At 39.3% G+C, this 24,561-nt stretch overlaps 1 protein-coding gene across 4 annotated transcripts in view; it reads left to right on the forward strand.

Moving 5' to 3' along the window:
* Positions 1-24,561, forward strand: part of LOC114144216 (plectin-like) — a 122,041-nt gene that overhangs the window by 5,783 nt on the left and 91,697 nt on the right. For 2 of the 4 annotated variants that reach the window (XM_028016792.1, XM_028016793.1), the window contains exon 1: positions 15,718-15,778. The exons of the other annotated variants lie outside the window; for them this stretch is intronic. In XM_028016792.1, the coding sequence (XP_027872593.1) occupies positions 15,733-15,778 (46 nt within the window). In that variant the 5' untranslated portion in view covers positions 15,718-15,732. Of the gene's footprint in view, positions 1-15,717; positions 15,779-24,561 lie in introns of those variants that run through there. 4 annotated transcript variants of the gene reach the window in all.

A 24,561-nucleotide genomic window follows, 5' to 3' on the forward strand; every position in this document is an offset into this window, starting at 1 on the left:
GTACCTTATTAGTGTATTCTCATCTATAGAAAGGCTGCTTTTACTTATACAAATAAGAAATATTTTCAGAATATGTGGAAATATATTCTGAAATTAAGAAAGTGCTACCTAACGTGCTATGTTATAATTCAATCAGTCAAGTTTATTTGTTTTGCATATTTCAGCAATAATGCAGTTCAAAGTGATTTACGGCACAAAAACATAAAAATCATCAATTGAAACATGGCATTTTTTGCAAATGCCATCATGTTGATGTGTAATTGGCTTTTCATGGTGTTAAAGTAGCTCTAAATAGTTGGGTTTTTAGTGTAGATTTGTTATTTACTTAGTGAAACCAAAGCCTAGCGTACTTTCATTGATACAAAGGATTAAAAATGTAATTTCTTTCATTGGGTATCTTACCTAAAGTTCTTATAATAAGACAAAAACCTCAAGAATCTAACTTGTCAATACTGGAACAAGAGATGTTATTGACTTGTTGAAATGATGACATCAGTTCAATTATTTTTCACATCTTTATTTTATATAAGTTGCACATGAACACAACAAAAACAACTGCAGGAGTGAAAGGCTGGATGGGCATATGATTTTGAAACAATGCTGTAAATGACAGAACAATGGAAATCTGACACATTGGCTGCACTCATAGGATGCCGTACGATGTAAACATACTGACCAATGCAAACAAACCTTAAGGGCAGCGCTTTATAAAAACTTGCCAGCTGTTTTTGCTAAGGGGAAGAATAAGTAAACACATTTTTGGGGTCTGTTGTTTAAAAGCTGAAAAAGCTGATTATTGTTTTCATAGTAAAAGCAAACCGACTTGTGTCCCATCTGAACCTGATGCCAGTGAGATGTTTTTCATTCAGTTCTTCTGCTGCTGCTATGAGAGTAAAACTGTAAGAAAATGTTTTCTGGATCATTAATATTTTCTTCTTTCTTGGTCTTTCCCATGTATTCATAGTCTTGGGCTCATTGGTTGCCAGAGGCTGGGAAGTGTTCGGATGTCAGACCTAATAATATTTCACCCGAAGAGCACTTAACTAAGAAATTGTTATGTATGACGTTTTTAGCTATCTCCATTTTTATTGGTTCTCCTATTTTTGGTTTCTGTTTTAGTCAAACGACTAAAACGTGTTTTCACTTTGCAAACCTACTTTTCTTCTAATAACGGCTCAAATCTGGCCTCTATTGAGCTAGCTTGTCATGGTTACTGATAGGATGGAACAGAGGAGGCGATTATCACAGGAATGCAATGAGATTTTAGCTCATCTCTTTTTCATAAACAGACAAAAAGTTTCACTTCTCTGTTAATAATCTTAATATCATACATACCTCTTTTTTTTTTACTTTTCTCCTTCCTCAGTGTTTACATCAGTCTGTGATGGACTGACACATGCCACTGGACTACAAAACCCAGATATTGTATAGCATTTATTCATAAACGGTGACTGAAGTGGTGACTCTCTGCTTGTCAGGCTGTTGCTTTATTTCCATTTGTTTTGATGTTTAAAGCATAGAAAACGATTATCTCAGCCTGTTCTGTTTTTGGATTCGCACCAAGCTGTCGGGTTTGATTCATCTCCGCAGCTGCAGTACTACTGACAGCGGACTAATGTTGCTTTTTAGGTTTGACTTTTAGAACGTGTTGACAGATTTAAGGCAGTTTTATGACTTCAGCTGGTTATGTAAAGTCAGTACTTTATAATAAATCTGGCACTAGACTCTATAGGAACTTTAACTTACATGGATATTATCAGATGTTTCTTAGATTAGTTAAATTCAAAAACAAGGTGCGATCACCAAAATGTATCCATCATTCATTCATTCTTTTTTTTTTTTGTTTAGTAAAACTCCACTATTTCTATCTGTCTTGATTTCATATAACAAACTAACAGATTCATAACTGGCATTCATAAAGTTTTACCTTCTTGCTCAACTGTTTATGGCTACTAAGCAGTTTTACTACCATTAGAAAATCAGTGTTTCATTTATCTGTAGTTTGGCCAAATTCATATGTTTCTCATAGGAAACTGACTTTGTATGTTTATGTGTTTATAAAGACATACACTGCAAAACACAAACTCTCACCAACTAGTTTTGTTTCAGTTTCTAGCACAAATATCTTCATACACTTAAAATAAGTTAGCTTACAAAATTCTTTAAAATTGTAGAAAAAGTACTAGTTCCATTGACAGATTAGTTTTACTTATACCAAGATATTTTTCCCATGTTATAAGTGGAACAAGGCTGCACAGTGGCACAGTTGGTAGCACTATTGCCTTGCAGCAAGAAGGTCCTGGGTTCGATTCCCGGCCCGAGGTCTTTCTGCACAGTTTACATGTTCTCCCTGTGCATGCGTGGGTTCTCTCCGGGTTCTCCGGCTTCCCCCCACAGTCCAAGAACATGACTGTTTTTGGGAAATTGGTCTTTCTAAATTCTCCCTAAGTGTGAGTGTGTGTGTGCATGGTTGTTTATCCTGTCTGTCTCTGTGTTACACTGCGACAGACTGGCGACCTGTCCAGGGGGAACCACGCCTCTCGCCCTGAACATTAGCTGGAGATGGGCACCAGCACCTCCCGACTCCATTAGGGACAAGGGTGAAAGAAAATGGATGGATGGATAAGTTGGAACAATCTACTACTTTTTCATCAATATTTAGGAATTATTGACTAAAACCAAGCTCATGTATCTTGCTGAAAAGTTACTTATAAGTGAGTTTTGTCTGTTTTTTAGTGTACTAATATATTTGCACTAGAAACTAGTCCAAAACCACTTGGTAAGACTTGGCGTTTCTTGCAGTGCATATGACATTTTCGGTAGAGTTTTCTCTCATCTGCAGTCTAGTCAAATGAGGTCAATTTTTAAAGTTTTTAACAACTCTCTGGCACCTTTTATGCAAACTAGACGTGAACAGCCTGGGCAATGGAACTTTCCAGCGACTGTGCTTCTGTCGAATGTGAATTAAGATAAAGCGCAGCAGTCGGTGCCTGTCGGGCGTAGCTCCATGAATCAGCTAGGATAAGCATTGTGCTGTGACAGCTGATAAAGCAGGAAAGGGGGAAAAAAACATTTGAATTTACTTTTTTTTATGTAGTTTTTTTCATTTACGCCCACGCCTCCCCTTTCTGCCTGGAATAGATCAGTGGTGACACACAGCTGAGGGCGGAGGTTACGCCGGGGCAGGATGTCGTCAGTACAAATATGCCGGGATTCCTTCAGGCCCTTTTAAGGGAGAGAAAGAAGCAGCGCTGCAATCTTCAGCCAATCTGTTGACCTTTGTGTCAAACAGCTAATGATTTTGCAGAACAGAGGCTGTTCACTCTTTAAACGCCTGATGCTCTGGTGTTTATGCCTGTTTAGCATGCGAGAGAGACGGAAGCCGTAAAAATAGCAAAACAGTGCAGACAGGATAACGTTTGATCCAGAGGTGCGTTGCACTGCAGCTACAGAATATTCCCATACATGCATCATTTTAATTTACACTCATAAATACTAATGGTGTAACTGTGTGGGATGTAAGGTTTTACCAAACTTGGACATGTTAAATTAATAACACAGAGGCATTTTGTTCTCCTTTTGCTTTCAGCTTGAATAGTAGCTGACTGCGCCGAAACTCAGAAATCCAATCTTTATCCACTCAGTGAACGTATCACACCCAAGCGCTAAGAGAACGAGCTAACAGCAACACTTTGGTGTGATTTCTGTCTCATCATCAGCTCAGTTAGAGAAAACACAGCAGGTGTTGAAAGCTATTTGAGATACTGTGTCTTTAAGGGCCTGCTGCCGATTCGAGATGCTGAAACAAAGCCAGAGTTGTGTGTGCTAGAAATGTTGCTACTTTGCCGTGTCATGTTGTTGCAGTTTTAGTTGGTTCATACCTTCAAGCTGGGGAGGGATCAAGTATATCTGGATGACTTTCTGCAAATATCTTTCCTGGAAGCTTTCTTAGTTAATTAATTTGTTTACTTAAGTCATTTACACTTTGAAATAAACGTCGCACGTGTTGATTTAGCTAGAAGAATTCAATGAAAGAGTGGTTTGAAGAAAAAAAAAAATGTTACATGGTTGACTATACCATAAGCAACAATCAGCCATCCATACAGAGAGATCTTTAGACATGAACCAAGCAATTTGTATATATAGAAACTAATAACAAAGGAAAAATATCTTTGTAATGTTGCCACACTCTACTGAATCAATAAATCTCATCATACCTTGAAAGAATATTATGTTTGATTATTTTCTTAAAAGTAAAAATTGATCTATTCTCAGATTTGTACTGCAAATTTGTTACATAAACTTCATAAAGGTAATTAATAAAAAAAACTGTTAATAATGCTTTTTAAGTTTTAATTGACAATAAGAAAAATGAGGTCAAAGCTCAATAAAAAACAGAGATTGGAAATAATCTGCAAATCTCTGATTAGAACATACCTACAGTATTATCCACTGATAGATTTTTATGTAGTTTTTTTTTTTAACCAATTTGGTTCCATCGGTTGTTTTAGCTTGTATTTCTGTACACCTAGATTCTTGTGGTTTACTCTCACATGTAAGAGTTTCATAGAAAGTTGATCTATTTCATTCGTCTTTACAAAGTAATGCCAGTGAATTAATTTGTTGTGCGCAGGTCAGAGTATGGGCTGAGCCTTTCAGCCTTCGCTCTGCCTGAACATTGCTGAGTCAAGCTGTTCCAGTGCCGCTCGGCAATTTTGTAGATGACGATGTTTGCGTTTTATTAAATCTGACGTCGTGTTTGCTCTCACACGACGTGCAGCGCACATCCCGACCGGCAGCCTGAACAGAGTGGCAGCTGTCACCCAGTCGTCAGCGGGGCTTCCAGCTTTAACGTGAGCGAGAAACGTGAAAGCTGGAAGGTATTCAACTCCAGGCTCGCCCTGATTTTCACAAGAGCTGTAACACACGGCTTCCTGGTTTTCCTCGGAGGAAAAACAAAAGGGGGCTGGGAAAACACATTTGTGTGGAAACCATTTAGGTTCCAACACCTGTGTTTTGTCTGATACAAAGACTTTTTGTGTCTTCGCTTTGTAAGCGGGGCAGGGCCGTGAAGCTTTATTAAGGCTGTTATTAGTCTGGGTTTGTTGCTCCAAGGCTCTGCTGGGCTGTGAAAAAGTTACAGGGGAAAACAAAAAACATCCTTAAGAGAGGCAGGAGGATTTACTGCATGCGTGCAGGAGAGTCTGTGTGTGTTACTGCTCCAACACACCACTAAACATGGACAGGTCTAGTTAAAAAGCTCCACCTCCAAAACAAGCGAGAGAATCCCTCCCACTTGTTTCCCAGCCCCTTATACCAACATAATTTAATGACGAAAGAGATATGTACTTACTGTACATGGCTGTAGAAAAACCTGGCTGCATGTACATAGTCCCAACAACATGCAAACATGTAATCTGGTTTTCTTAGAGGAAAAACTCCTGCTCTCATACTGAAGATGTAGTTTTCCAGCAGTAAGCTTAGTTAGGTGTTTCTGATTGATCTCAAGTTTTTACTAAATTAGGAGGAAGAAAACATCTGATCAATCTCAACTGTATACTGTGATAAATTTTGTCAAGGAGAAGCCAATTGTGCTTTTTTTTTTTTTTAAAGAAACCAGGTGTGCCGTGGTGGCGTAGTGGTTGGCGCGACCCACATTTGGAGGCCTCAAGTCCTCAACGCGGCAGTCGCGGGTTCGACTCCCGGACCCGGCGACGTTTACCACATGTCTTCCCCCCTCTCCTTCCCCCTTTCCTGTCAGCCTACTTCATGAAAAGGGACTCTAGAGCCCACAAAAAGACCCCCTGGAGGGGTAAAAAAAAAAAAAAGAAACCAGGAGACCACTTAAAATGATTGGTTTCTATGATTTTACAATCTATAGGTATATGTTTGAATAAAGTGACCATTGTTCTTTTATTTTATGAACTACTGACAACATGTCTCTAAAACTCCAAGCAAAAATCTAGTATTTATTAGCAGAAAATGAGAAATGGTCGAAATAACGACTAAGATGCAGTGCTTTTAGACCTCAAATAATGCAAAGAAAGCAAGTTTATATTGACTAAAACTTTGCCATAGTGTGTGTATATATACTGTATATATATATAAATACAGTACAGACCAAAGGTTTGGACACACCTTCTAATTCAATGAGTTTCCTTTATTTTCATGACTATTGACATTGTAGATTCACACTGAAGGCATCAAAACTATGAATAACACATGTGGAAATATGCACTAAACAAAAAAGTGTAAAACAACTGAAAATAGCCCTTATATTCTAGTTTCTTCAAAGTAGCAACCTTTTGCTGTGATTACTGCTTTGCACACACTCTGCATTTTCTTGATGAGCTTCAAGAGGTCGTCACCTGAAATGGTTTTCACTTCATAGGTCAACCTGCCCTGTCAGGTTAATAAGTGGGATTTCTTGCCTTATAAATAGTCATGAAAATAAAGAAAACCCATTGAATTAGAAGGTGTGTCCAAACTTTTGGTCTGTACTATATATATATTATTATCACTATCAAACTACCATTAAGACAATTTCCAAAATCTCCTGATCCAGAAAGGCTCACAACAGAAAGCGGGTGGAGGCTCGAAAGCATCAAATCGAGCTATTTTATTTGATTACGTTCAGCTTTTCCATTAAATGTGCCCAAATCCGATCCAGTGAAGCATTTCCAATCAGAGGCAGATATTATGTGATAACCTGCGGCAGCTGGCTTATGTTACTTTACAAATCTGGTAGAATTTGACCAAAACTACAAAAAACGAAATGAAATGACTGGCATAAAAACCTAGCTCAGTGTGGTAGCAACCTAGTTAACATGCCGTTCGGTTAACTAGCTTGTTACGTTTCTGCTCTTCCTCTGACTCCACTGTTAAACACCTCACTGATGCTGAAAGTAGCAAAACTCGAGTCTAACAGCAGCAACTACTAAAACCACAGAGTGTTTTTAGCAAAGACCCGGTAGCTTTATGGCGCGTTCAGTGATTGTTAAAAAAAAAAAAAAGCTTTAATGTTGAAGGTCGCGACCGGTCGGTCAAAGTTCAGAGATTTTCCAGCTGAAAACATTGGGATTCTGGTCGCCCGCTGATTTCTCTCCTCATCTCCAAATGGGTGCCATCTGCTTCACGGGAATAATTAGAAATCTCTGTTTCCACTTTGACAGGAGCGCATTGTTGTTCAAAGACAAGAACTTTTTATGTAGACTCTGAAATTTTACGCACACTCACTCTTGTCCAGATTCTACCTGGAAGCTGGAGTAAGAGGAGACGTCGCCCGCTTTATTGCCAACTTGGGCTTCTGGGTGATTTCCTTAACACAAGATCTGATGGTTGGTAACGACGTGTGCGTGATGAGGCTTACGGGAGTGTGTCCTTCTCTGTCTTGGTCGGTCCCGTCTCTTCCCAAACACAGAAAGGCTATGAGTTTATTGCAGGCCACTGGTATTTGGAGCAACTGGAGCCACTCGGCATGACGGCCTCCACACGGGGCCAGGAATGTCCCAGCAGGTCACCCCACACAGCTGACGGCTACACTGTTATGACATTGCATGCTGGGTTTTCACATGGGACAGCAGATTTGCCACAAGGAGTAACTTGTTACATTCTTCTCTGTTAGCGGAGCGATAAATCTCTTTCGGTCCGAGACACCGATGATGAGGAATGAGTGAAGCTTGTTTGCTTTGGCGATGACAGAAATGTGTTTTATTAAAAACTACCCTAAATGGTAAGGATGCCTTTGAGGGTGTGTGTGTGTGTGTGTGTGTGAGGTTCACCAGCAAGAAAAGCAGAAACCAGGGTTACATGATAGGCATGGTCCAAAAATGCTTCCCAGATGACACGTCAGTGCAAAAGTAAACAAGGCCTCCCACACTGTAGCATGCCCCGTCGAAGCGTCGGGTCCCCGGAGGGCGTTTCCGTTCTCTACCGAGATCAGAGGTCAAACGACAACACTGGGGGGGGGGGGGGGAAACGGCTGCTGTTTGTTTTCTTATCTCAAAGTTCAAATCACTGGCAATTCTGGCTTTCCTGCAGAACCGTCGCTACACTTTGCCCCAGCTGAACTCTGCCGTGTTACACTCAGCTGTTCTCAGGGAGTATTTGTTGTGCTCCATGTAGTGTTTTCACAGATTTGACTCATGTGATGTTTTTACTTTTTGACGTAGCAGATTGTTTTCTGCTCCTGTCCACGGGTAGCTGAGTGTTACAACCTCTACTCGTGTTCTTCAAATTCATACTAGGATTTTAAAGCTGAAGGCCAGCAGGGGCGCAGATGAAAATCCCTTTTCTCGTCAGTCAAAGCATGTTGTCTAGTCAGAGGTGAGTCAAAGACGTTGAGATGCGCTGAGAATTGGCCAGGTGATCGGAATCAGATGATTTTCAGCTTGAGCTGCCCTGACAGGCATAATCTCTAAGCCCTGCCTCACTGGCAATAACGCTCTTTGTTGTGGATGTTGTTACTGAGTGAAGAAGAGTCAACTTTTACTATTTTCAATGCCAATAAGGTCAAACAAAACACAAAACGTGTAGAAAACGTCTAAATTGACATGTCAAGGTTCTTTCAGGCGCTGAGAGAGCAGGATTTTCCGCAGGTAACAGGAAGGCTTGATGTATTACAACAAATTTGCTATTTTGTCTGGTTGATTTTAAAACATCTGAACACTTCAGTTAAGGTACTAAGGGTTCACACTCTCTAGAAAATGAACAAAAAACTCTCCTCTTTAGGTAATAACTGTGCTAAAGGTGCTAGCTGTGCTAATCACTAATAAAATATGCTAAAGCTAAACTACCTTTACTTGTTGGTGGTACAAAAACCTGACTCAGGTCCCAGATTGAGAAATTTAATACACAAATAAAAAGAATAAATAAATAATAAAGTAATTTATGTGACGTGTAGATATGTATATTAAAACAGTTTGTGCGTAAATAAATAATCAGACCTTTTATAAGTAGACGTAACATTTTACAGCAGCTTGTTTCTCACTCACACCGTGTGACATCACTTCTAATGTAAATAATAAAATATTGCACACAAGAGAAAAGGCCAGAAAGAAAACAATGTACTCTTCTTGTTTTTTACTGTATTGTACAAATAATTGCTAAATGAGCTAACATCAGAATTCGCAGGTCAAAATGATCACCTGGAAATTGGCCAAGAATTTCATATCTGTGCATATTTACTGCCTTCTCTTTGGAAATTAGAACAGAAATATTTTATATGTTAAGAAAAGGTCAACTTTTTTATGTCACCCAGATAAACTGTGTTGATGATGGTTTAACACTTAAATGTAATCCAGTTGATCCATGAGGACACCAATGTCCTCGTGACAGTTAAGGGGTTAAAACATTCACTTGTAGACCAAACTACGTGTATTTCTGGTGACTTCCACTAGGAGACAGTATGTAGCTGAGGGCAGTCGCAGAATGAGTCATTGGTGTCAATTCTTGGAAGGCTGAAGGGTCTCAGCAGGAATCAGTACAAGTCACTCACACACACCGGACGAGTCTCATCACCTTTTCTGGGAGCAGAACGTTGGGGTCAGCAGCCAGAGTGGCGCCGCAGGCGGAAAATCCCCGTCCCATGGAGCACAGACAGAAAAAAGATGATGAGGCACTGAGAGTGTGGGAGTGGATAAAAACAGGAAGCAGAGATACTGACAGCGGGACAAGCTGAAATAAATAATAGCTGATTTTTTAACATTTATTTATTTTTTATTTTTTGGAGGAAGATGTACCAGCAAGCTCCCTTTAACTTGGCTCTAATCGCGTCTCTGATTGTTTCATGCTGAGCAGTTAATTGTAAATAAACAAGAAAAGGCAACAAACTACATTGGCTTAACATAACTATATTTAAAAGGTGTGAGTCTGAAAACTAAATACACCCTTTTATCGTACCGAATCCCGTCATAACGTTTAATCAGGTTGCGGTTTGGACTTTAAGTGGGCCATAGCACAGCTATGCTGTGATAAATTGATTGCTGTGTTTCTGATCATTTTCCAGTTAATGATCCAGTTTTAGTCAAGTCAAGTTTATTCGTATATCGCATTTCAGCAACAAGGCAGTTCAAAGAGCTTTACGACATAAATATATAATACAGCAACCAGTTATGATCTTTGTCAAAATCAGCAGCATTAATCAAATATATTCATCAATTTTCCAGTTATGCTGAGTCAAAGGCAACTCTAAGTAGATTGGCTTGTAGTCTAGATTTAAAGGAACTCAGTGTTTCAGCAGTTTTGCAGTTTTCTGGAAGTTTGTTCCAGATTTGTGGTGCATAGAAGCTGAATGCTGCTTGACCATGTTTGGTTCTGGTTCTGGGGATGCAGAGCAGAACCAGAAGCAGAAGACCTGAGAGGTCTGGAAGGTTGATACTACCACAGAGGATGTTTTGGTCCTAAGCCATTCAGTGATTTTATAAGCGAGCAAAAGTATTTTAAAGTCTATTCTCTGAGCTACAGGGAGCCAGTGGAAGGACTTTAGAAGTGGGTGATGTGTTTTTAGGCAGACCTGCGAAGACACTGTTGCAGTAATAAATGCAACAGAGATACACACATGGATAAGTTTCTCCAGATCTTGCCAGGTCATTAGTCTTTTAATTCTAGAAATGTTCTTTAGGTGACAGAAGGCTGACTTTGTAACTGTGTTTATATGACTCTGAGGGTTCAGGCCTGAGTCCTTTATTACACCCAAATTTGGGACCTGATCAGTAGTTGAGATTAGCTCTAAAAAAGTATGACGGGGTGTGAAGTGTGAGATGTTTGTGGTGACATGCTGTGAATGGTTTTCTTCTTCCATCGAGGTGACTAAGCATCTCTGATTTAGTTTCCTTCCAGCTTCTCAAACTCATTCTCCTTTTGATTTTAACATTTAACACACTAAGGCCTGCGAGTCCCAAGATGGAGCACTGTTTTTTTTTTTTCCTCACAATTTCTCTGACCTCTGGACAGGCTGACCTCGGAATGAATTTGGTTCTTTTCCCTCCGGGGAAAAGTGTCAGTGGCTTTAAATATTTTCCGCTTCTGGATGATCTTTCTCATCTAGGACGGTAGTGTCCAACTCCCGTCCTCAGGGGCGTCCTGCATGTTTTGCAGATGCCTCCGCTGCGAAACAGCTGATTCAGCTGGACAAACTGCCTCTTCAGCACGCCATCAGTTTCTACAGAGGCGTTAAAAATGAACCATGCGTTTGATTCAGGTGCTGTGAATACAGGATACGTCTGAAACATGCAAGACACACAGCAGTCCTTGACACCTGAGAGTGGAGTCTTATCGATTGTCTTCAGTTTCCCTCTTTGCATTGTGTTGAACACCTTTGAGGTATTTAAGGTTAGGGCTTTCATCATGTGTGCATTAGTTAATGATTGTTAAATGTCGTTTTGAATGCATAAGCTTGTAAGATAAAATTTGATCATTAGCCTCATTATTGCCAGGCACTAGGAGTTTTCCTTGTGTTCTTCTGTGGCCTCATTTTCCCGTGGCTGACCTTATTCAGACATTACAGGGAAAGCACAGCCCCTAGTGGACCATTGTCCTCACAACAACAGACCTGACTGTAAAATAAAGGATCCTAGAAAGGATTCAAAGTGTTGACTCGACTGTATCAGCAGCCGAGAGAGACGGTTACTTCCCGTATCTCTGAGCTTTGTGTGTAGATTACTCGGGGGATGTGATCACATCCCTGATTAGCCTGTTTATTCTCACCAGCTGAGTCTAAATAAGACAGAAATGACAGTAGTCTCCAGTGTGCCTGGTTCAGCTTCTGAAAAATGAAGTCTGTGAACCCTGGCGTGGGTGGGAGGGTGGGGAACCATTTGGGTTGGGGGTATTTTACTCCCTTACCGCTCGTCAAAGCTTTGTTTTTTTGATTCGTGCTTTTCTTCCCTTCCTTCTGTAAAGAGAATATTTCTCAGAGCAGAAGCTTTCAGTGTTTGTGTTTCTGTTTTCATTCAGTCCAATCCCCAAACTGGTTGTGTATTTTTTTATTTACATTTTTTTTCCCCCCTCGACTCTTGGGACAGATGGAACCTGTCGTTTTGGTTTTTGACGGTCGGAGCGGGCTTCAGTCACTTTCACTTCGCTTCGTCTCTCTTATTTCCCAAGACTCCGCATTAATTAATTTTCATACAAAGGCTGAAGGAAAATCCCTCCCTTCAGAGGTTTTAACAGCTGGCTCTTTGCCTGTTTGGATGGAAAACAAAACAAATGTCATCTTTCTAATCTTCTGCTTTTCTGCACAAATACAACAAATCAGTCACACTTCAGCAAGTAAAAAAAACAAAAAAGAAAACTACGTTGGCTTTTATGCAACACTGAACCAAAATGTAAACTGTAAAGACATCATTTCTGTGCTGTGGGAATTTCTTCCCTCTGAATGAAATGTTTTGATCTGCAGCGTTCACACTTTTTTTTCCCTCCCCCCTCTGGAAATGTTTTATCACAGGCTGACTGGGGAGTTTGCTCTCCTGCTGACTGCTGCCTGGAGCTTTAAGCCCCTGCATTGGGCTGGAGATTTGACTGGCTGAGTGACCTCAGGCAGGAGGAATGTTTTGTCTGGACGTCCGCGGCAGGACTACCAGCCTGATGCACACAAAGCGCAGAAGCCACTGAGCCAAAAGCCAGCAGCACTGTACTTTGTGCGGAGATCGTTTTTGTCTCTAGGAATTTGTTTTTCTCTTTTTCTTGATTGGCTACCAGTTTTCTACAGAAAAAGGTGAAAAATAATGTCTGCATAGACAATAAGACTGTCTGTGATGTGGAAACAGAGTTGATAAAATCACTGATCATCACAGAAGATAAGGGAAATAAAAAAAAAATGTTTAAGTTTCAGATTTGGTGAAAACAAGATTAATAAATAATGAATGAAAAAAAGAATAGGTTAACTAAAACAGGATCGAGATTTTAGCGAGTAAGTGTATGAAATGTAAAATTTCAAGAATTAAAAATTTTTTAAGGCAAAATGTAAAAAAATAAGGTAAAAAAAAAATTTTTGCTAATGTCTTTAGTTTGCCTTTAAGGCTTTGACTACTAAATTAGCTAATTAATTTCTGCTGTTGCTGTGTTTTAAATTATATTTAATGGCTGTTGGATTTCACAAAAAAATAAAATAAAATTGCCACATCCTTGGCCAGAAGTTTTGCTCGTTGTAATTCATCGGCCTGTTTTTGATTTTGAACAAGCTGTAGTGACCTTGGCAGGAGGCAAAAACCCACAAATCCACATCTATCCAGAGGACACATCGAACAAACAGGCTCAAGGCTTCATTTTCTGCTGACTAACTTCTTCCATTAAGCCACTCAGAAGAAATAGTTTGTGAAGAAAAATCTTTCCAGAAATGCTTATTTCAGAGAAAACAGTAAAAATCACATTTGTGCAGATGATTGATTTCTCCATGGTAGAGAAGGAAAAACAAGACTTAGATTTTTATTTTTTTTTTGCCAAAAATGTGTCTGCTCTGTTCTCATTGTCGTACTTTATTGATATTACTGGATGAATTTTCTATTCCTTCAGTTATTTTACTAAATTTCAAAGTGTACACAAGCTTCACTAGCGAACCCACAGCGTGGTTTCCTGGTCGAGATAATAGCTAAAACTTCTGATTTAAAGCCTCCAAATGATCAAAACCAGGCTGCGTTTGAATGACTGAAGATTTTTTTCATTTGTTGCTTTTTTTTTTTTTTTTTACACGTGACATGCCAAATAACAGCAAAGGAAATGCTACCTTCTTTTTTTTTTTTTTTTTTTTGCATTTTTAACATTCCTACAGATATGAAATCTTAGCGATATGCACCCGGAATGCTCCCCTGATAGATAACGGATTTATAGCAGTTATTTGCTTTTTATTGAGAATGTGTGTCTGACATTCCTGCAAAGGTACTGTTAATTTGACATCGCATATTCACTGATCGCACTGCAAATTCATCAAAGCAACAAAGTAAAGAGAGAAAACATACCAACATGTGACGTATACTCCAGCTTTTGTCCTAATAATTTTTATAAATTAGTTTAGGGGGAATTTAATATAAAGCCTTCTGCACCAGCTGTACCTGTGCTAGATTGTTTTTATTATTATTATTGTGAAATAACTTGTTCCACTAGCTCAGCACGTTGAGTTGAGCTGCTGTACTTTCCGAAAGGTTTCTTGTAATTTCCTTAAACTTTGAGCCAATATTCCTGTACTATTTATAAATGGTACAGGAAAACTGTCCAGTGGCTGATTTTTTTTTTTCTTCTTCTCATTTTCAGTCCACTGTTAGACATATTTTTAGATCCGCAATCTAAAAATGTGTCTAGCAGTGGACTTCTGTAGTGAAAGGACGATAAACAGATCACAAACAGATTAGCGAATACGCTATGGGGGATTTAGGCCTTGTGTTGCTGCTTGTCATAAAGACACATTTGTGTGTAACATGCGAAGCTAAAATATATATATATTTTTAAATCAAAGATTTAGAATCTGTTACCATTCCGTTTTTTTTCTTTTTGTGATATATAGTGGATTTATGTAAAATCAACTTTTTTGAGCTTTACATCATGTTATAATGTCCTTCATCAAAAACCTACTTTGAGTGCTGCTTTGATTGTTTAAGAGCACTTGAAAAATCCTTTCGACCACAAAGGTCCTCCCAGGAGCTGCAGTTTCCAAGCATCTGAGCAGCTCTTCCCCACTCAGCTCCTTCAGACTAGCCAGCACCACCAGGTGTTTGCGAATTGCTAGCCAGGTGCTCATTGGTTTGCAATTATTATATGAGCTCAGTAGCTCGTATAATAATGAACTACTTCTCAGTGCAGCACTGTTAAAAATGTTGTTTAACAGATTAACAGAGGAGCGATGTTGTGATGACATGTTGTGATGTCATATTTCAAATGTACAGCGTTTTTATAACAACAGCAGCTAACACAGTTGCTAACATAGTGGTATGTGCCTGAAACGCACACAATCCTGCTTCTTTACTGGCTTATTTTTGGCTTTTGTAATTCAGCAGTAGTAAAGTAAACAAAATCAATCTTAGGTTTTATTTCTCAAACAGTATGGGTGATTTTTAAGCAATATGTTTCTTACTGCTGGTACTTAGTGATAACTGCAACTCATTTTGGTCTGTGTAGAAATTGAAGATACTTCCATGTATTCCTGTGTTTGGGATTGGTGGCAGGTTAAATACAGGGGTACAAAAAGTGGTGCTGGGATACTGTTACTAAGCATTTAGTGTCTTCTCTCTCTCCTTTTCACACATAAACATCACCGTCATCCTTTATTCTCTCAGAAGAAAAACAGATCTTTACTTTATTCTCTTTGATTCTCCCCCTTCCTCCTCATATCAGTCTCTCTTCATCAGCCGATTGCTCTGATTAGCTTACCTGAGTCCGAGGTAGTTTTCTCTACTGAATGAATTTGCAATGCAGTGAAGATAACAATCCAGTTGTATTTGAAAAAGGAAAGGGAGGAGCTTTGGATTCTGCACAGAAAATATTTCAGAGTGTGCATATGACTGAAAATGATTGAGTGTGTGTGTGCCTCACATTGTTTATGACAGGAACCAAAACAGAGAAGAGAGTCCCGGTCAGCCGACCTGCTGAGCAGGAAAGTGACCAAAGAGAAAAAGGAGTTCAGACACAGGAATCTGCTCAGACCGGGAGACGTTTCTGTCGTCTCGTCAGAGGAAGGACACCAGACTACCGAGACATTTATTTTTCATTCATTCTTTGAGAAAAAGAGGCTAGGGACCCCGAATGGAGCTTCCCATGTCCATCCAGAAAGAGATCACTTTGCTGAAAGGTATTGTTTTTTGTAAATTCTGATTTTAATTTACAGAAAAAAAACCATGCTGTTTTTTTGTTTTGTTTTTGATAATATGAGACTTGCAATGGAAACAAAACAGCTAAGATTAGAGAATGGAGAGACATTGTGCTGCGGTATTGTTAATGCATCGGAAGGGAGGGGTGGCTGGCAGTTATTGTTAGACAGGCTGAAGGAATATTGAGCTTACGCCGTGTGAGAAACCTCAACTCCGCTCCTCATTGTTGTTTTTAAATGGTCTGGTAAAACTTCATCAGGGCGCGTTTAACCAGACTGCTGCTGCAGGGAAAAGCACAAACTAACCCTGTAGAGCTGCACCATCTTATCTCACCCCAAATTACTAGCATGATCACGCTTAACGAACGTTTGTAGTTTAGTTCTCTTCATTTGTGCCTCTGCATCAGCATCAAGATTACAGCTGTTATGTTACTATGGTTACGTCTCCCCGACACGTTACTCGCCAGGTTTCCGTGTCACCTCAGAACCAGTTCTATGCGTGCATGTGCCGCTTTGAGTTTCTGTCGTCACCGATGGTACGGTGATATGACGGCCGGGCGCTGATAAGAGTTACATTAACGCCGTAAACTTCCCCGCCTGTCGAGTTCTTTTCAGTGGATAGGTTCTTTTTTTTTTTTTTTTTTTATGAAAGCCATGAATATCTGCTCATCTGGTGCTGGAATGCATCAAGATTCAAACACTGATTAGCGTTCTGGGAAGCTTTAGCTTGAGAAAGGAGTCATGAGTCATTCGTTATAAATTGCAAGTCGTTATTTTAGCAGTTGATCTGTAGATTTGACAATAGTGTGAGAATCCAAAGGGATTAGATTAATTGTAATTTACATACCGTACTTAAAATAAACAAAAAGGAAGTCCATATAAAGCAGCCAGGTGAGGTGTGGTTTATTTACTTCCTGTCGGTATTCGACAGCTGTTCCTGTTACCGTGCAGGAACAGCTACAATGGACATGATGTCCAAAACAAAACAAACAAAAAAAAAAAACTTGAATGTCTTAAGCTCTGCATGATGCATAAACACACTTCTTTTCATATTTCTTACACAAGTTTTCTTATAAGAAAATTTTATCTTTGTCGGCAATGGATTAAATATGATTTCAGAAAAACATGTTTTTTTCTGCTGAAATCAGGCAGCAGAAAACAGAAAAAGCAGAAAAACCATGTGGAAGGTAATAGAGCAGAAAATAGGAATATTTTTCACCATTCATTCCAAATAGTTCCAAAAACTATTTGGGATGAATGCAGCGCTATGTTTTCTAGCAATACGAGCTTCCAATTTTTTATTTATCTTTGTGTGACGGCTACTGTTTTGGCATCAATCAACGTTTAACTGGATTTACAAAAGAAAAAAAAATCTAATCCTCATCCTTACTTATCCACCAATGATCCTTAAGGAGATCCAAAATACTCCCACAGTTTGGGCCGCTGGATTGTGGGTGAACTTGCTGGGCTATGCATTTATTGACGATTAGCGCGGCTCATCTAAAATTTACTTTAGTAATTACTGCCATTTATCGTCCTGTGAAGGACGTGTGTTTACAAAACTGCCACCAGTGTCTACTGTTAAGCCTGAGATGTGGATGATTTCATCAAACGTTGCGTCACTCAGGTCTGTGTAACTGCAGCGGGATCTCTGACACTTTGGTTCTTTATGCGAGTTGAAACGTGAGTCACAACATTTCTCTTGTGGGTCTCGCAGCTGTGCTCAAAACTTAAAAGCATGTGGAAGGTAATGGAGTGAGGATCAGCCTTGAAAATAAAATCTGCAATATCTGCATGCTTAGAGCACAAACCTTGAACGTTTTCTGGAAAATATGACATCAAAGTGATGTTAAGCTGTCAGATCGAGTATTTGCTGTACACTAACATGCATCACTCCCTTTGAAAAGAGTTTAAAACAACACCCTTTTCAGTAGCGATGCACTGAGGTCAGATTTTTGGATTTCCGTACTCAAAACTTCTGCCACCAACATCCGAAACTGCTGGAGTAAAAATTGTGAGGAAGTGAAGTGACCAGCAGCTGCCAGAGTTTAGCTTTCTGTTGTAGCAGCTTGAACGATTAGCCGACATTCCTCTGCAGATCTAGTTTCACTTTAAATGACTTCTTACACCTTTTGTGCTTCGTCTGACCGCCTTCGTAAACGTCTCACTGATGCTGGAAGAAACACTGATACTGGAGTTTTCTTGCTGCAGTTGCAGCGTCCGAACGTGGGAGTTTTGTTGGTAGCGCAGCGTGGTAATGCTGACATGTCATCAGAAAAAGATTTCATTATTACTATTTCTTTTATTGTCCAACTGGTTGGTCACAGATTGAAGTCATGTCCCATGGAAAAGATCTGCGAATACTACAGCCGATTTTCAGTTTGATCAGACCCTAATTATTCTTGGGAAATTCACCTGTTTGAGGAGTCTTCCACAGAGAATGCTAGGAATATTTGAAAGAAAATGCAGCTTGGAAGTATGAAATGTCTTGGCCCGATGCTACTTGACACACTTTTGACTTGTGTTTGCAAAGCATCCAATCCAGATGCTCCATTCCCCCCCCCCCCCTTCAGCTGATTGGCTGTACCCCCAAAGAGTAGAAATTAGCTTCTACGGTAGTGCTTAGATTGTTGCTTTTATAAATATTTGGTGTTTGGCCTATTAAAACAGGCGATTATAAATGTTTGAGGGGGTCAGATTTGAGGAAGGCTGTAGCCCTTATACCCCTAGAAATACCAGCCGTCCACTGTACATTACATAGCAACGTGTACGCCACTAGAAAGTGAAGTCACTTTGGTCTTGGCATTTCTTCTCATCACGTCATGAAAGTAGGAAGAAAAAAAAAAATCAGGTTCATTGCTCGGTCATGTTAATCAAACATCACAGTCTTTTTACTTTCAGTCAGTAGAAAGCATTGAAGACAGTGGAGTCAGAGACTTTCTTGACAGGACACGTTTATTTCTGTTATTTTCGATCCATTTGCCACATCTATGTGAAAAGGAGAATTTCTCACACCACACTGCTATTTCTACTGACATATTTTAGGGGTACGACTTTCCCATAGTAGCACACAGCAGAGCGAGGGCTTGCAGGCGTGGGTGAACATTCTTTACGCCGGCGGCAGTAATAAATCGCCAGGTGACGCTGTCGGCGGTTTGCAGGAAACGGAGAACACCGTTTGCACCTGGGAGAGTTTCAGGCTTGTGTTTGTCGCCTGGCATGAGGAGACGCCACAGTGCGGCCTCTTGATGGATGTGCTGTCAGTTTCAACAGAGTGAGAAGTAGGAGAAACTCTTCCCAACAATGCAGCACTTCATACTGACATGAAAAGGTCATATGTGGGAAATGCGTGCATGAAGGTTGCTACGCTAATGTAGCAACCTTTTAGAGCAGCTGTGTGATGACGCAGCTAATGGGGAAAACAGAGAAGCTCAGAAGCTAATTGTACTGAGCGTGATCCTAATCAAAGCCCTGAGTCCTTTTGATTTGATTGGATCGAGATCTCTCTCTTCAGCCTCATTTGTTTGATCCTACGTCTTGAAGTCTAGAAAATCAGGAACAAAAAAAAAAAAGAACAACTTTCTCCAAAACAGAAACTACAAAGACAGGAAGGAAAACTGCAAGCGCTTTCTGAAGTTTCAGGAAGTTACATCTCCTTAAATAGAGGTTGTTCTCTTTCCATTTTTTTTTTTGTTGTTGCATGAGAAGCGTTGAAATGGATCTTGTTCGGCGTTTCAGAAGCCTGGAACAAATCGGTGTAATCTCTGTTGGCTGCAGTTTCAAAGTCTGGGTTGGTGCTCATCTGTCCGCGTGTATTTAGTCTTTGAGTCCAGCCGGCTTCCAAAAATTCCCCCAAAAAGGTAATGCACGGCTAAAAAGAAGCTGCAATAGTTTGCTGGCATGTAATGAATGCATTCATTAAGAAACTAATTCTTCCAGTTAAACTATCCAGAGAAGAAACATCAATCTGTAAAAAAGCTGTTTCTTTTTTTTTAAAATTCTACTTTACTAACATAATTTGATGCCAAAAGAGACACAAGCATTTTAATGGTCTATTATTCTGTATCATTAAAAATTAATTAAGGTTTTGAGGGTAAATGTCATACTTTTGTCAACAATAGTCAAACTGTTTTGTTTTTTTTTTCTTCTAAAGTATGACATTCAAGTTCAATCAGTTTTCAATGGCCTAATAATATATAATGAACATTTACTCAGTTTCTTTGGTCAAATTTGTTTAAAATGTTAAGTTGCAAGTATTAGTTACAATGACACTTTTCGAATGTTTTTATGGTGTGATAACCAAAAATAACTTTACTTTGCTTCACAGTACAAAGATACACATTTCTGCCATGATCTATTTGATTTTATTTAAAACAAAAAGTACAAATTATTACTGTTGCAGCTACAGGAATATAACATATGGATCCTCACAACTGCATCAATGGTGTCTATGCTATATTTTGAAAATTTCTGTACACATACTTTCACAACAATTTCAAAGGAAACTCACAAATTTAGTAGATTTCAAATTGCTTTTGGAGAGAATCTCGCTCCTTTTTGTTAAGCTGCTTGTACTTTTAACAGTTTTAGCTTAATAAGAGTGATGGGCGGAGCCTCTCTGGTTTACACCCAACCACTGTTTGTGTTTTATGCAAGCTAAAGCTAATGTTTTTTTATACCAAATCGGTTAGGTACCCAATATTAGCTTATCATAAAATGGAACTGGTCATTCTTATTTGAGCAGCCAAAGATACCATGAATGTTTTTCACTTTTTTTTTTTTTTTTGAATGTGATGAAACTAACCTGAGAAGTTTGAGTTGTGTTGTTGCGCAACACCCCCCCCCCTCCTTTCTGTCTCTACTCTCTCACTCTCGTACTTCCTCTTCTGAGAGGGGAGATGTGCTACCAGCTCTCCGTCTAACGGGTCCGTTGAGTTTCCTAAATCTGCTGGGATTTACCCTGTCCAGAACTGAAGTAAACTCTGTTTAAGCTGGTTTCGAGAAACGATTCGCCTGGTTATCTGACGGCCTACATCCAGGTGTCCCACCCTTCTTCCCCCTGTGAATTAGCCAGACTGAGCAGCCTACAGCCAACTAGTTTCACAGAGCACACCTGTTAACGGTCGCTCGTTCTCTATTTTGCAACTTGCATTTGTTATTGAACCAGGTAGGTTTTAGTAACTCGGGCGAGTCCCAAGGATGTTGTTTTAAATATGGGCTACCAGCAACCTAAAAACATTTTCCACCTCTTCCTCTCCAGAATCAAACATCACAGCTATTTTACAACCATCAAAGAACTTTAAGGTGACTCATTAACTGAATGTCCACAACATCTTTTAGATTTTCTTTATGCTAAATATTTTATTAGTAAGGCATTTTTGCAAGGGTCAGTACAGCTTAATTCAGTAGCAGAAATAATCAAATAAGTAAAATCAATCATCTAGTCTATCTTTCCCTACTGCTGACACTGAGAACTAAAAAAGGAACCTTAGAGCGAGACGGACGGAGCCTGGCGCCTCGAACCCCAGACCTGGCACGACGACGAAGAAGGTGTTGCAACAGGAGGAAGATGTTGATCGATGAAGGCCAGGATCTCCGCAGGTCCGATGAACTTCTTCTCCGCATGGATGGTGAGGTCACACAGGACTTGGTGCTGGCAGGAAAAAAGGCACCAGTTCTTCTTCCTTGTCTTTGTCTTCATCTTTGTCTTTGGGGTCAGAACCCAGCCGATGAGAGAAGTGCGATTCGAAGCCACAGATTGTGGGCCAGACGGGTTGGTCCCCATGCGCAGGACAGTCTTCGGCTCTGTGGCCCCGGCTCTTCTTCAGCTGCAGAGTTCTTTGTCCATCTCGATCTTGACTCGAAGCTGCCCGGAGGATCCAACGAACGGTTCCTCTTTTGCACCCACCTTATATAGGGTTCATCTGTCTGCTTAGACAGATGATCTCATATCCGTCACTGTCTTAAGAGACATCATGTCATGATGTCTGTGCCAATGTCTCAGGGCTGCTCAACCTCCTGTTTCCATATAAGGTGCTGATCATCTCTGCTCTCCTGTTAGTTCCCCTTTTTCCCTTCCTGTCACCTTTCACCTACCATCTACCTCCAACATATCAGTGATGTTTAATTGCAGTTTTACAACCTTTTACACCATTTCAAGTTCAATGTCAAAATCACATTTATATCACATTTATTTTCTTTAGCTTCTCTGATTTAGCATTCATTTATAATTTTATAACCATAACTTATTAGTTACTCTTATGATCTTAATGTGAGTTATTACAGATGTTTTTCTGAAAAGAAACCAAGAATAATACATGATTCTAATTATTTACTACTAAAGTTACAGTTACTTGTTTTTCTTGTAGTTCCCACAAATATAAGTGTAAGTATTATTACAAGTAAACCAATATTCATATAAGTATTTTACTTTGAATCTTATCCAATTACTAATAATGTTTAGATTTCATTCTTTAAAACTTTACCTTTAAACTAAGGAATAGTCTCAGCTATTTTTATAAATCTGCAGGCTGGAAACTTCCTCTTTTTCCAGGAAACCTGCTTTTCCTGTTTAATGACTCTCTCTGACTGACTATGATTTCTTATGATTAGATAGAAAAAAGTAGAATTAAAGCAAAGTTTGCATGAGACAAAAACAACACACACAACTAGATTTATTTTATTGACACTTAAGTCTACTGTTGGGCCTTGATGTCACTTGAGTGATTCATTTTAAAGATAACTTTATTTATTATTACTGTTAAACTAAAATCTCCAGCATGGGGAAGTGGGATGAGCTCGGATTTTCTTGACAGTTGTTTTTGTCAACAACGCAACAATGTGAGTACTAACCACCTGGCAGGGTGTTGGCCTCAGTGCGGCCTACTTGCAAAATAACGACAGCACAATGGATATTCAGATTCTTATTGTTGACATGCAGGCCTTCCATCCTTTCCTCTCATTATTCCAGTAATACACATGGGAATCTTGAAATGCATGAACCGGGATTACTGTCAGGGTTTCAACAGTGACGAAATTGGACTGCAATCGGTTTTTATTCCAAATATTAATTTACATTCAAACCCGAGAGACTTTTAATAACCCTTCTTGTCTTGCTGCACGTCAGCACTTTACAGACATTCCTTCTTGCAGTCTTTAAATCTCGTCCCTCTTTGAACATAATTTAAGACATTCCTGCAACACACTTTTCCTGTACTCCAGCAGGAAATGCGTCACCAACAGTTTCCCTTCTGTTTCGCTGGGCTATTTTAGTGGCTGATGAGGCTCGGGGAATATCCTCATGTTATATAGTAAGGCTTCTCCACAGCTGGGATTTGACTTATTGTCTTCCTCATAGTAAAAAAAAAAAACCAGATGTTCATGTAAACACAGCATTCCTTCATTATTCACTTTTTTTCCACAGTGGACTATACCTGTTCATTTGAAATGCATTGAAAGAAGAAAAACATTTATTGATGAATTTTTCTTTAATGGCATTTAATGGGTGAATGCACAGCTCTGGAAAGGTCTATAATTTGCACAGCAATATACACTTCTATCCTTTGTTGAGAAAATTATCCCACTGTTTATGTGCTAAATGCTTCTGTAGTCACTTACTGAACCTGATACTCTGGTATGTTCCAGATAGTCATTTGATCTACTGTATATCACAAAAAAAGGAAGCCATCAAAGTCCTGATGGTAGTCTGGGCTTTGGAGGTTGGAGACGTGCTGTGAGAATGTGACAACAGTACATGGTCTTATCATAAGAAGAAAAATAAAATAAAAGTTGAATATTCCTTACGTTAGCACTGAAAAATCCAAAAATCTTTTAATATTTGATAGTAACATTATTTCCCTTGCAATAATATTTTATCTTAATAGGATTCCTTTAGATCATAGAACATCAGTCACTGAAATGTCTTCAAATGACATTTCAATTTCAATGACATCTGAAATGTCTTATAGTAAAAAGACATTGAAATAACGTTTGGTAATGTTCTGCACAAGAGGTCCAACATCATGGATAAAATCCGGCTCAGATAAACGAAGAAGACTGACTGCAAACATAATAGAAAACTTTCCCATGTTGAAATAAGACTTTTCTTTCCTGTTAGCTGTTGCTTAAATAGCTGCACATCAAACCATTTTACTTACATGTACTGAATCTGATCTAGTTATACACCAAAACGGAACAGATCACAAGAAAAAAACTACTTTAGTTTTGAGTTTGACTCTTTCTTGTGTTTACTTGACACCTTTAAACCTGGGTTAATGTTTCTGAGACTGTACTGTTGATCATTAACCATCGCTTACACCTTCTCCATTACTTCAGTGCACTGTAACGGCTAGAGGAAGCTGCAGCAGCTTTACCAAGTACATTATTGGAAGTCTGCTTGGTATTAATTTGATCAATATATGCTCACCTTTTTTGGTTCCAGGTTCTGGACATTGTCATCATCACATATGGCCCTGTTAAGTTTCTATTGGCTTTGATCTGAGAAGATAGACTTGTTTTCCCAATACAATGCTCTGAATGGTGCAACTAACTAAAAGCAGTTAAGCAATTTTACTGGTAATGAATCGTCCAAGGTTACAATAACCACCGACTGAACAATTCAGCACAATCCTTTAAGTCTGACCCTAGTTTATCGTTTGTTTTTTTTTACCCATCTTGCTTTTTCCCATTCTCTTTATTGCCCAAATGCCAATGAACTCTTCGGCTCCACGCACGGTCATGCTCGCGCATTTACGTGAACAGAGGTA

The sequence above is a fragment of the Xiphophorus couchianus genome, chromosome 5 (assembly GCF_001444195.1).
Source record: "Xiphophorus couchianus chromosome 5, X_couchianus-1.0, whole genome shotgun sequence".
NCBI classification, from domain to species: domain Eukaryota; kingdom Metazoa; phylum Chordata; class Actinopteri; order Cyprinodontiformes; family Poeciliidae; genus Xiphophorus; species Xiphophorus couchianus.